This window comes from Sapajus apella, unplaced genomic scaffold, assembly GCF_009761245.1.
Source record: "Sapajus apella isolate SASKATOON/1434 unplaced genomic scaffold, GSC_monkey_1.0 scaffold44, whole genome shotgun sequence".
Lineage (NCBI taxonomy): Eukaryota > Metazoa > Chordata > Mammalia > Primates > Cebidae > Sapajus > Sapajus apella.
Window position 1 is genome coordinate 16,929,634 of NW_022436984.1, and position 13,554 is coordinate 16,943,187.

Consider the following 13,554-nt stretch of genomic DNA (forward strand, 5'->3'; position numbering starts at 1 on the left):
TTATAAAGACATACTAAGTGATAACATGTGGAGAAACAAGAATCAGATAAAAGACTAAGAAAGAACCAAAAAAGCAGTATATAATGAATTTTTTTAAAATTTTCTTTAGCATCCCAAAGAGTGACAGGTCATGTTCTTCAGCTAGTTTTCCTATAAAGATCTGATGCTACTCTTCATCTTAATATCTTTTAAAGACCACATACTACTAGTTGTCAAGATCCACAGTCAAGTAAGCCTTATTTTATCTTCAATATGGTAATTTCAGGGCATAGTTTGAACAGAATTATCAAAGCTTAAATCCGAATTAAACCCGTAAAAACAATAATCCTATAAAATAAATAGCTCATGATAGCCAGCTTAAAAAAATAATACTAATACAAAATAAGAACTAGAACAGCAATTAGCTTATTTGTAATGGCCATCATTTCAATTATTACAGAAACAAAAGATTTCTAAGAAAGTACTTAAAGTCACAGAAAATTAAAACAGAAAGTCAATGAGATGAGGTTTCTCTATCTTCCTAAATTTTTTCCCCAAAATGTTGCAGATATTAAAACATCCTTCAGGAAAACATAAATTTTGTCATTACTGACAAAGTGCTTCTCTGGATTTACAACAGTTCACAATTTACTCCTTAGGAAAGGCTCAGATTTTCATTGCTTCCTTTATTCAAACACCCTTCGAAGGGGTCTAAAACAAAAAGCATATAATAAAAATCAAAGACCTCAGAAGTATGATCAGTAGGTGGTTTTCTCAAGGATGGACCTCAACCCTAGGTATTCCTGACACAGAAAACAGAATGACAGTCTAAGGACAAAACTGACATGCAGACAGTTTTTCCTCATCTCATTTTATACTTAATAATTTCCCAATAAAGCCACATAGGTAATACCTAGGCTTATTTTTTTTTTCCTTTCAAAGATAATATAAAATTCCTCTTAGACAACAGTATTTCTTTAGCACCATGTAAAATGCTTAGCAGCTTAATGCTGTGGTAGACAGAAAAGACGAAAACAAGATGCCTATCCTCAGTAGAGGCTTTTAGTTGACTTTGGCAAAGAAAACCAATATGCTGTCTGGTACCCATTAGAAGCGTAAGTTCCAAAAAATGGAAGATCCTTCTGCACTTGAATAATGAGAAAAGGCTTCACATCCAGACCTTGAACAGGTTGTTACAGTACTTGGTGGACCAAAATGAAAGAGGGTAATTAACATGAGAAGAGGCTGGGAGACCAGAATGAATGTACAAATAATATATAAGTATGTGCTAGCTACCTATCAGATATCTTGCTAGGTCTTTTTATATCAAAGAATGAGCATACACAGACAAGTGTAAGTAAACATGGCTGACTGACATAGAAGTTTTATGCTAGAAAACAGTAAGGACAAGACTATAAGGTAGAGATGAACCCAATTACAAATGAGTAGTGGGCTTAGCAATGCGGTCTATGAGCAGCTGAACAGAGAAGAAAGGCCAGGCTGACTGCCTCCCAAAGGATAATCAGACTACGGGAAACGCATTTAACTCAAACCACTTACAAAATTAGTAACAATAAAATCAGAAAAATAGAATTTGAAATTTTGATTTTTAAAATGAAAAAGTCCTCTGAAAATTCCAACCCAATTGCCTATTATATACCATTGAGTTTCTATTTAAAGTTCACAGAAAGTTTTCTTTTTTGGCAATGTCTGTACGAAATAATATTTTAGAATTAACTATTAATTTTTATTACATTTCTTTCTAGTCCTTTTCTTTTTTTCCCAATGAAATTCTTTTCTTTTTTTCCCAATGAAATTCAACATCTACTCGCAATTTTTTTTAAAAACCTCTTCGCAAACTTGGAAGAGAAAAAAACTTCCTTAACATCATAAAGAATACCTATAAAAACCCAACAGGCAAATATCATAGACAACAGTGTAGTTTGTTTTTTTTTTTTTGTTTTTTTTTAATCCTCTTTAAAATCAGGAACAAGATAAGGATTCCTACTGTCACAACTTCTATTGAATTCTATTCTGGAGCCGCTCTCCAGCACACTAAAACAAGAAGAAATGAGAAGTGTAAACAATATGAAAGAGGCCAGGTTGCGGTAGCTCACACCTGTAATCCTAGCACTTTAGAAGGCTGGGGCTGGTGGACTGCCTGAGCTCAGGAGTTCGGGACCAACCTGGGCAACATGGTGAAACACCCGTCTCTACTAAAATACAAAAAATTAGCCAAGAGTGGCAGTGTGCCCCTGTAGTCCCAGCTACTCAGGAGGCTAAGGCAAGAGAAATGCTTGAACCCGGGAAGTGGAGGGTGAGCTGACATAGCATCACTGAATTCCAGCCTGGGCAACAGAGCAAGACTCCATCTCCAAAATAAAAAATAAAAGCATATACAAATCAATAAACATAATCCATCAAATAACAGAACCAATAACAAAAACCACATGATTATCTCAATAGATGTAGAAAAGGCCTTTGATAAAATTCAACACCCCTTCATGCTAAAAACTGTCAATAAACTAGGTATTGATGGGACGTATCTCAAAATAATGAGCTATTTATGACAAACCCACAGTCAATATCATACTGAATGGGGAAAAGCTGGAAGCATTCCCTTTGAAAACTGGCACAAGACAAGGATGCCCTCCTTCACCACTCCTATTCAACATAGTATTAAAGTTCTGGCCAGAGCAATCAGGCAAGAGGAAGAAATAAAACCATAAAAACCCTAGAAGAAAATCTAGACAATACAGTTCAGGACATAGGCATGGGTAAAGACTTCATGACTAAATCACCAAAAGCAATGGCAACAAAAGACAAAATTGACAAATAGGATCTAATTAAAGAGCTTCTGCTCAGCAAAAAAAACTATCATCAGAGTGAACAGGCAACCTACAAAATGAGAAAAAATGTTTGCAATCTATCCATCTGACAAAGGTCTAATATTCAGAATCTATAAGGAAATTAAACAAATTGACAAGGAAAAAGACCCCATCAAAAAGTGGGTGAAGAATATGAACAGATACCTCTCAAAAGAAGACATTTATGAGGCCAACAAACATATGAAAAAAAGCTCATTATCACTGGTCATTAAAGAAATGCAAATCAAAATCACAATGAGATACCATCTTAGGCCAGTTAGAATGACGAGCATTAAAAAGTCTGGAAACAACAGATGCTGGCAAGGATGCAGAGAAACAGAAACGCTTTTACACTGTTGGTGGGAGTATAAATTAGTACAACCATTGTGGAACACAGTGAGGTGATTCCTCAAGGATCTAGAATCAGAAATATCACTTGACCCAGCAATCCCATTACTGTGTAATTACCCAAAGGATTATAAATCATTCTACTATAAAGACACATGCACACATATGTTTATTACAGCACTATTTACAACAGCAAAGACTTGGAACCAACCCAAATGCCCATCCACAACAGACTGGATAAAGAAAATGTGGTACATATACACCATGGAATGCAGCCATAAAAATGAATGAGTTCATGTCCTTTGCAGGGACATGGATAAGCTGAAAACTATCATCCTCAGCAAACTAACAGAGGAACAGAAAATCAAACACCACATGTTCTCACTCATAAGTGGGAGTTGAACAATGAGAACACATGGACATAGGGAGGAGAGCATCACAAACCAGGGCCTGTTGAGGGGTAGAGGGCAAGGGGAGGGAGAGCATTAGGACAAATACCTAATGCATGTGGGGCTTAAATCCTAGATGATGGTTTGATAGGTGCAGCAAACCACCATGGCATATGTATACCTATGTAACAAACCTGCGCATTCAACACGTGTATCCCAGAATTTAAAGTAAAATAAAAATTTTTTTAAAAAACTCTGTTTACAGATGACATTATTGACATATAATCTACAAATAATCCACAAATTATTAAAACAGAGTTTAGTAATACAGATGAATATAAGACAAATATTTAAAAAGCAGTTGTATTTTTACAGCCCAGGAAGATGAAGGTCAAAAATGTAATTTTTATAAAGATGAATTTACAATAACATCAAAAATTAAACTGTACCTTGAAATAATTTAACAAAGACATGTAAACCCTTTTATGGAGAGATTTTTTAAAGCATTTTTAAACATTCTTTTTCATAGACAAATAAGTATCCATATTTATGGATAATGTTTCAATACATATAATAAATAGTGATCAGATCAGAGTACGTAATTAGCTTATCCATTATTTCCAACATTTATCATTTCTTTGTGTTGGGAACATTCAACATCCTGCTTCTAGCTATTAGGAACTATTAACATATTTAATATTGCCAACTATAGTCATCCTATCACAGTAAAGAACATTAGAGAGCTTATTCTTCCTATCTAGTTGTAATTTTGTATCCTTTCACAACTCTACCTATCTTCCCCCTCTCAACTATTCTTCCTAGCCTCTAGGAAGAATAGCCTCTCTACATTTACTTCTTTGAAACCAACTTTTTTAACTTTCACATGTATGAGAATATGCAGTACTTTATTTTCTGTTCCTGGCTTATTTCACTTAACATAATGTCCTTCAGTTCCATCCATGTAGCTGCAAATAACAGTATTTCATTCTTTATTACAGCTGAATAGTATTCCATTCTGTATATATACCACATTCCTTCATCCATTCATCTGTTGTTGGACAGCCAGGTTGATTACATATCTTGTCTATTTTGAACACTGCTGCAATAAACATGGGATTGCAACACTATTCAATCAGAGGGTTGCAGCACTCTGTCTCTTCAATATACTGATTTCCTTTTCCTTGAATAAATGCCCAGTAGCGGGACTGCTTGATCACATGGTATTTTCTACGTGCAGTTTTTTAAGGAACCTCCATACTGTTCTCCAAAGTAGCTATACTAGTTTACATTCACACCAATAGTAAGAGTTCCCTTTTCTCCACATTCTTGCCATTATTTATTATTGTCTTTTTGATAACAGCCATCCTAACTGGAATGAGATGATATCTCATTGTGGTTTTGATTTGCATTTCCCTGATTTGTGATGTTGAACATTTTTTCATGTACTTGTTGGTGATTTCCATGTTTTTGAGAAATGTCTGTTCAGATCGTTTGTCCATTTTTTTTGCTGAGATATTTGAGTTCCCAGGACATTCTGGACACTAATCCTGTCAGATGAATAGTTTACCAATTTTTTCTCCCATTCTGGAGGTTGTCTTCTGGCTCTGTTAATTGTTTCCTTTGCTGTGCAGAAGGTTTTTAGTTTGACAAAATCCCACTTGTTTATTATTTTTTTGTTGTCTATGCTTTTGAAGTCTTATTCATAAATATCTTTTCCCAGCCTCGGCGGTGGTTCATGCCTGTAATCCCAACACTTTGGGAGTCCAGGGCAGGCAAATCACCTGAGGTCAGGAGTTTGAGACCAGCCTGGCCAACAGGGCAAAACCCCATCTCTACTAAAAAAATAAAATAAAAATCGGCCAAAGTGGTGCATGCCTGTAATCCCAGCTACTAGAGAGGCCGAGGCAAGAGAATAATTTGAACCCAAGAGGCAGAGGTTCGTTTGAACCTGAAACTGTGCCAATGCACAGTCTGGGTGACAGAGCAAGAATCCATCTCAGGAAAAAAAAAAAAAAAAAGAAGAAAGAAAAAACATGTATGTTTTCCCAGATTAATGTCCTGAATAAATGCCACTATTCAAGTAGTTTTATAGTAGTCTTTACCATTTATTATTTTCAGTCTTACATTTAGGTCTTTTATCCATTTTGAGTTGACTTTTTTTTTTTTTTTTTGAGACAGAGTCTCCCTCTGTCACTAGGCTGCAGTGCAGTGGTGTGATCTCGGCTCACTGCAATCTCTACCCTCCGGGCTCAAGTGATTCTCCTGCCTCAGCCTCCCGAGTAGTTGGAACTACAAGTGTGCATCACCACGCCCAGCTAATCTTTGTATTTTTAGTAGAGACATGGTTTCACCCAGTTGGCCAGGATGGTCTCTATCTCATGACCTCATGATCCACCCGTCTCAGACTCCCAAGTGCTGGGATGACAGCTGAGAGCCACCGCACCTGGCCTATCCATTTTGAGTTGATTTTTGTATAGGATGAGAGGTGGGGGTTTAGTTTTATCCTTCTGCATATGAAGAAAGCATACTCAGTTTTCCCAGCACCATTTATTGAGGAGACAGTCCTTTCCCCAATGAATGTTCTTGGAGCCTTTATCGAAAATCAGTTGGCTGTAGATACATTAATATCTGGGTTCTCTATTCTGTTCCACTGGTCTAGGTGTCTGTTTTTATGCCAGTACCACACTTTTTTGTTGCTGCAGGTTTGTGGTATATTTTGAAGTCTGGTAGCGTGTTACTTCCAACAAAATAATTTTTAATAACATACATCTCAGGATTTTTATAAAGGAAACTAAGATCAAAATGCAAGAACAAGACACTGGTTTCTGTTCTTAAAATTTAAAAACACAAATTTAAATTCTAATCACTTCTCCTTTTTAAATTAGGATATCCTGCTCCTTTTTATAAAAAGTATCTCTATAGGGAAATTAACATTATTTTATGGATTTACAGGGTATAAATTTCCACAGGGGAAGAAGTTACACGCCATGTTTCCAGGCATCTAAAATTCACCAACAGACTAATTAAGGGATCTAAACATTCATCTAAACCATAAAACATACAAAAGACAAATATAAATATATTTTAAATATACTCTTTATCTAGAGAAGGTAAATTTTGAAATCTACTACTAATGCAAAGTAATTAAACACAGTTCTCTTATTTGTGAAATGGAGCTAACACTGGAACCTACTTCACATGATTATTGTGAGAAATAAATAAGATTATGCATTTAAGTGTTTATCAGAGTACCTGGTAAAGAGTAGCAAACAATAAATGTCCATTTTATTTTTGTTTTATATTATAAAATAGTGAGACTTAATATCTAAGCCTTAATTTAAATTCTGCCTTTAAGACACAGCCACTTCTAATTTCACTTTGGTTAAATGGGATGTTTTACAAAAGTTTACATTCCAGCAAAACAGTTAATGTTTTAAACTGTACCTTCTCTCCTACAGTGATTTCTTAATTTCTGGGATTTCTTCAAAGCTCAAACACTGTTCTCTATATAACAACAAAGGCAATAATTTTCTACCACTCAGATATCATCTTACGAGAATGTTTATTCTTTGCTTTCCAGCAAATTCTTAACTATGAGCATGTTAACTGTTACCCTGTACTCTGACTTTTTAAAATGAATTTCTGTCTGGTATCCCCTATTGTGTTTCTAAGCCCTTTAAGGTCACAGAAGCACATATTATGTACTTCTTTATTTTCCCACGATATCCTTGTAGTTAGGCAGTCAATAAATAGGATGTGGTTACATGCACAACTTCATTCCAAAGCTTAAAAATTGGAACTTGCATTGAGTGCAACGCAATAAAATTACTTGTAATTTCAAAAAATTAAACTTTGGCAAAAGAAAATGCAAAACACAATTTCTTTAAGACTTGTGAATAAACATACACCCCATTTGTAGTCCATTACAGAAAATCTAAAATAACAACAAAAGACACTACTGAGGGAATCTATCAATACAATTAGCTCTGGGTATCATAAAAGTTACAACACAACCTAGCGTAGGCTTTCCAGGCCGGGCATGGTAGCTCACACCTGTAATCTTAGCCCTTTGGGAGGCTGAGGTGGGAGGATCACTTTAGTCCAGGAGTTCAAAACCAGCCTGGCAACATGGTGAGATCCTGTCTCTACAAAAAATATAAAAATTACCCAGGCGCTGTAGCACATGCCTATAGTCCCAGCTACTTGGGAGGCTTAAGCCCAGGAGGTTGAGGCTGCAGTGAGTCGAAATTGAACCACTGCACTCTAGCCTGGGCGCCAAAGTAAAACTCTGCCTCAAAAAAAATAAATAAATAAAAAAGAATTTTTAAAAATAGCAATTTCTAACACTTGGCAATCTTACCCATGTGATTTCTGTGGCGATAAGTACTTGGGGAGGGGAGGAAGCATGAATGAAAAAAAAAATTTACCCAGTAGATTCTTTTTAGGAATACTACAGAAATACATATAAATTTAAGTTCATATAGCACTCCAGGTAGAGGAAGCTATTTTAAAAAAAATCAGTAGGCACTGGGTATCAGCCCACCTAAAGAGAACCAACAAAATGTAACAAGCAAAAGCTCTACATCATCAAAACATCAAGCTTGAAAACTGCACACACATCAACTAGTCAGGAAGTTGTAAGATAAGGTTGTGTGTGCTGCTTACTCTTAAAGGGTCTCCACTTACATCCCTCAAAGTTGGTTTTATCTCTGCCTCTTGCACAGAGACACTATGAAAGAACCTTTCATTATGTGATTACAGTGGAAATCAGACACGCCTCTAAATGAACACATTTTCCTCCTGGAGAAACTGGTGAGAGCACATTGCTTCACAAGTGCTCTAGAGAAATCAATCATTTGAGAAAAAGTTCAGTAGCAAGTCATCTTACTGTCCTGCTGCTTGTGAAAGTTTACCTGGGTATAGGAAATAGGGAAATTGAAATTTAAAGAAAAATTAAATGAGCAGCTCAGAACAAAGGCAGCACTGTGCCATGTCTGAACACAGCCTGGCAAGAAGAATTGTGTTCCTGTCCCAGAGCTGCCACAAACCAGCTTTGCAATCTTGGGCAAACCAGGTAACATCCAGGGTCCAGCTCCCTCTTATCCAAGAGAGCTGGATACTGCAGTATCATCCCTATGATCCTTCCAGTTCTAATGGTTTGTGAATATGTCACTGAAAACTCGGAATTATAAAAAAGCACCATTTCTTCTCCCCACACAACAACAAAAAACCTCAAATTGTAATCTCCCTACCTGGTATATACTCCTACATGGGGGATTTCAGTGGCCACCCCTTCAATAAGGGACTGTAAAATCAGGATGGTCTTAAAGGGACTGTCATCTACATTCAAGTCTTCAAATTTCAAAACAGAATACAATAAAATTATATTTTAGACTGTATGGAATGGCTTCCTTCATTCAATAAGTGAAAAGTAGATCACAGTTATTACTTTGAAGAATAAGAAATCCAAGTTCCACATTCTCCCCTAGAACTAGGGTTACATTCTGCCTGCAAGTCACTTCACTGACTCTATGTATCCTGGTCTGTGGCAGTCACATTCACCTAAGGTTTGACTCTTAAACGACTCTTAAATTCACAGTTTTGCCACTAGGCACAGCAGATCTAGCTTTGCCAGGACAACTATGCCCTTGGAAGGGTGTACCTCAGGTGTGGCCCAGCCATTCCAATGCAAATGACATTCTTCTCTGTCATTTACATTTTTAACTCTTAAAGGTTTTAAGCACATGCAAGTATATTTAATTATTAATTTAAAGGAATTTCATGGGACAAAATGATATGTTTGAAAGAAGGAATCCTCCAGTAATGTAAATAATTTGATGACTTTGGATTTTTATTGACTCCTAAACTGAGGTATTTCTTTAGCTAAAGTCAGCAAGATCAAGTTTTCCACAGACAGTGGGGTTTCAGTGTTAGAACACTGCTATCACATACACATTTCATCGCTCGTTCAGTCATTAGTTTCTTCTCACACCTATGTATTTCAGGTTATAATGTGAATGGCAACATGGAAAAATGACTGGACCTCATTAGAATGAAAACTAATCTTCTACAGAAAAACAGGATCTTATTTTTTATTCAAGCAGTTATTGGAAAAATTCTTTGGTTTATAAGGGCCTTTTTGTGATAATTATTGTTTTGTTTTGATTACAAACATCTCTTTTATTTTACATCAATTCCCAATTTTAACATGGTTATCGCACATACATACTTAAGATTTGGGTGCTATGCAAAAGGTGTCAAGGCAAAATAATGTTCACAGGAAACTTTCAGGTCTTTCTCAGTTACAGTAAAAGCAAAATACATTACCCTTAATTTGTTTTTTAAACGCTACCCAACAAACCCAAAAAACTAAATGTTTTAACTTGTCCTTGGAAAGAGAAGTTGGGAAATCAAAGGCCTCCAGCACATGTTTACTTCTTAGCAAGATGGTGAGCATTGGTGAAGTAATCATTAATCATAGCTGGATTCCTCAGCAAAGATGTTGGCACTGGCACTACAGCCAGTCACCAGCAATGACTGCAAGTAACTCTAGGACACTAACGCCTATTTGATTTGGAAGAGAATAAGGAACATAATGATGCCTGAAGTGTACTGTGTGCCTTTGCCTTTCTTCATCTCAGGGCCTTGCAACATCACAAGCCCAGCTGTTAACCAGATGCATGCAACACAAGCCACAGAGTGTGAGAAAAAAATAGTATCAACATTATTTCCATGGAACTAGTCATGTCATTATTACAGAAATAATCAACATCAGCATACTACAATATTTGTTTTGTTCTTGAATTGTAACACCTTAGGGAAAAAGTTGTCTTTATTTTTAAAAAGTTAAAAATGAAAGTACATGTTATATATCTTTGCTGAAAAATGGTGGGAAATGGATTTGTCAAAACCATATGGAAAGGAAGAGGGAATCAATTAAAAACAGAAATCTAATAAATCTAAAATATTTCCAAATGAAATGCTTGTGGTAAGCTAATTTCTTGTAAACACTGCACTCAAGTCACTTGAACAGTCCCAGATGGTGAACTAACTCTGTGGTCTTAAAACAAAAGTTAGCCAAAAAAAACCAAGAGAATACAACTTTATTATCAATCCAGTGGGAAACATGAGATCCATAATCAACCAGCATATTACCTTTTTTTCTTTGCAAAATTTAAGAGATTTGTGGAGTTTTAATAAATAGACAATTTTAGCTAAAGTTTAAGTTTGTGTATGTGAAATGGAAAAATAAAAATTAAAGTGTTAATACTACAGTTAAAAGTGAAGTAAAATCTACAGTTATTTATACACCTTAGAAAAATATTTTCAAAAATGCCACAGTTTTGAAATGTATTATAAAGTCTAACATTCTAAATTACCATGAACCTTCTTCAGTTGACATTTGTATGATTTTATTCAAGAAAAATTTTAAACCTTTTTTTAAAGTTGGATTATAAAAGAAAGTTTGTGATTTATGGGTTGACCAGAAATTATACACGGTGGAATAAACATCTGCCTTACCTGCTCTACCGTCAATAATCCATCAGAAGATTCTGGCACAGACCTCATGGGCAGAAGCTGGCACAACATGCCTAAAAGTAAAGCAACTTCCTTCATACTTCTCCAACAACATACCAGCACCATCTGAGCAGTTACATCACATGTTTTTTCTTCTTTACCTTAAACATAAAAACACAACTATTGCAACCTTGATTACTCATATCCCAGATTTCTAAAAACAAGCTTATTCATAATTTCCCTAAGAATAATCTGCTTGAACAAACCAATTTGTCAAATGTTGTATTTATTCAGGAGAAAAAAAGCTAACATTTGTCAAGCGTGAGTTATGAGAAGAAATCACACTAAATTTTTTTTTTTTTTTTTTTTTGTTTTGTTTGTTTTTTTTGGAGACAGGGTCTTGATGTCGCCCAGGCTGGGGTACAGTAGCACGCTCACCGCTCTCTGCAGCCTTGATCTCCCAGGCTCAGGCCATCCTTCCACCTCAGCCTCCCTAGTAGCTGGGACTACAGGTGTGTACCACCACACCAAGTTAATTTTTGTATTTTTTGTAGAGACAGGGTTTCATCACGTCACCCCAGCTGGTCTCAAACTCCTGGACTAAAGCGATCCTCCCACCCGGGCCTCCCACAGTGCTGGGATTATAGACATGAGCCACCATGCCAGGCCCAGTATTTTTTTAATTTATTATTTTCAAATGAAATTTTAAAATAAAACACAGTATTGTTCCAAAACTTAAGTTTAATCTTTGGAAATCAGTAAAACAAACTCTGCCTCTCTGTCATAAAGCATGATATGGATGACTACAATACACGCCTTATTTATTTTGGGAGGATGTCTGTTGCAATTGTAAAGAAGTAGAATAGAACTTTTAAAATCAAAGGAAAATACAAATTATCTTTCAAAATATATTTAATTCCCATGGCCAATAAGATATAATTGGCCTTACTTACTCTCTTATTCTAGTTTTAGGAGTATTTTGGAACTGATATTTTTTAAAAATCCAAGATGGACTATTATATTAAACAAAAGAGCAAGCTGACAAAATGACACTTACAGTGTAATCTCATTTGTGTTTTTATTTAAAAAGCCCAATGTATTAAATGGATAAGTATACATACACATAAATATATAGAGTAAGTATGAAAGAATATATTGCACTAAAGAAGGAAGATGTGGAATTGGAGAGGAAAATTAAGAGGAATTTAATTGTTTTTAATTCATATTTACCTCTGTTGCTTGAAACTATTACAATAGGCATTATATTTATGTTATTTTGTGTAATTCAAAAATTTAAGTGTGGAGAATTTTTTGTATAACAATATCCCCACCTAGTGGAGAATGTAGAACATGTACTAAATTACTAAGAAATTAGTGCTTCTGATGACTTTTTGCAGCACTGCAGAAAATTCAATCATACCTAACGATCAAACAAGATACAAGAACTCGAATTCTGGAGGCTTGATACAACAAAGCAGTTCACATTTTACTAATAAGGTTTGTTTCCTTTAAAAGGCTGCTTGGCTTTAAGAACTCCCACAGCAGACAATAATTTTAGAACCACAGTGCTGGGAGAAGTTCATTGCTGCCCAAACCCAGGTTCATCGTACAGCACTGCTCTTACATCACCTGGGCTGTCAGGGCAGGTTTTATCACTCAAAGGCTTTTTGTTCTAACAGCTTGTATGCTGCACAACGGCATCTAATATTTTGGTAAAAGTCTTATAAATGCATTCCTAAGCCCAAATCTTTCCCAAAACCAAATTTTTAAAAAGCTTTATTTTCTAGAAATGTTCTGCATAGATTTGCAACCTTTAATTTACTACATAAAAAGGGCATTCTGTACATTTTACTTGTTACTTAAACACGAATTACAGTATCAATTTTATACAAGTTACCTTTGATTTCTGTAGAAGTATCAATATTCAGCACGCTGGCATTCAAGTCCTCCATATCAAAGTTATTACATTCTTTCAATATTTTGGCTTGGTTAAAATAATCATTAGTATCTCGTGGCTGAATCTCATTCAGAATCATCTGTAAGCGGTTTGCTGACTCTGAGGGAAAGAAATGAGAGTATATGAAACCCCAGTAACACATCAGATGCCAGGTTTCCCTTAGGGGTACTTGCCCTCAAAAAATCTACAATTTTCAATACGTGATAATCAGTTCTATTAGAAGGGACTCACAAGGTGGATAACATAAAAATTATGTATAGTTTTCATGATGCTTGAGTGTATTTTTAAAATATGACAATTTAGACTGAAATATAACCAAAAAAAAAAATCTAAATGAAGCTGTCCACAGGACGAAGGCTGCTATGTCATCTACACTGCTTTTCTTAGTGTTGTCCAAATATCTCAAATACGGTGCTCAATCATTTCAAAGAAGTGCAATAAACTTCAATAAATGTAGCTTTAAGAAGCTAGTTCTCTATGAAGAAAAAAGCAGGCA

The 13,554-nt window shown here is 35.5% G+C and overlaps 1 protein-coding gene across 6 annotated transcripts in view; it reads right to left on the bottom strand.

The window, feature by feature from the left end:
- THADA (THADA armadillo repeat containing) overlaps window positions 1–13,554 on the bottom strand; it is a 362,400-nt gene that overhangs the window by 305,701 nt on the left and 43,145 nt on the right. For all 6 annotated transcript variants that reach the window (XM_032239429.1, XM_032239424.1, XM_032239426.1 and 3 more), the window contains 2 exons: window positions 12,999–13,157; window positions 11,105–11,262 (listed from right to left, as the gene is read on the bottom strand). In XM_032239429.1, the coding sequence (XP_032095320.1) occupies window positions 11,105–11,262; window positions 12,999–13,157 (317 nt within the window). The remainder of the gene's footprint in view (window positions 1–11,104; window positions 11,263–12,998; window positions 13,158–13,554) is intronic.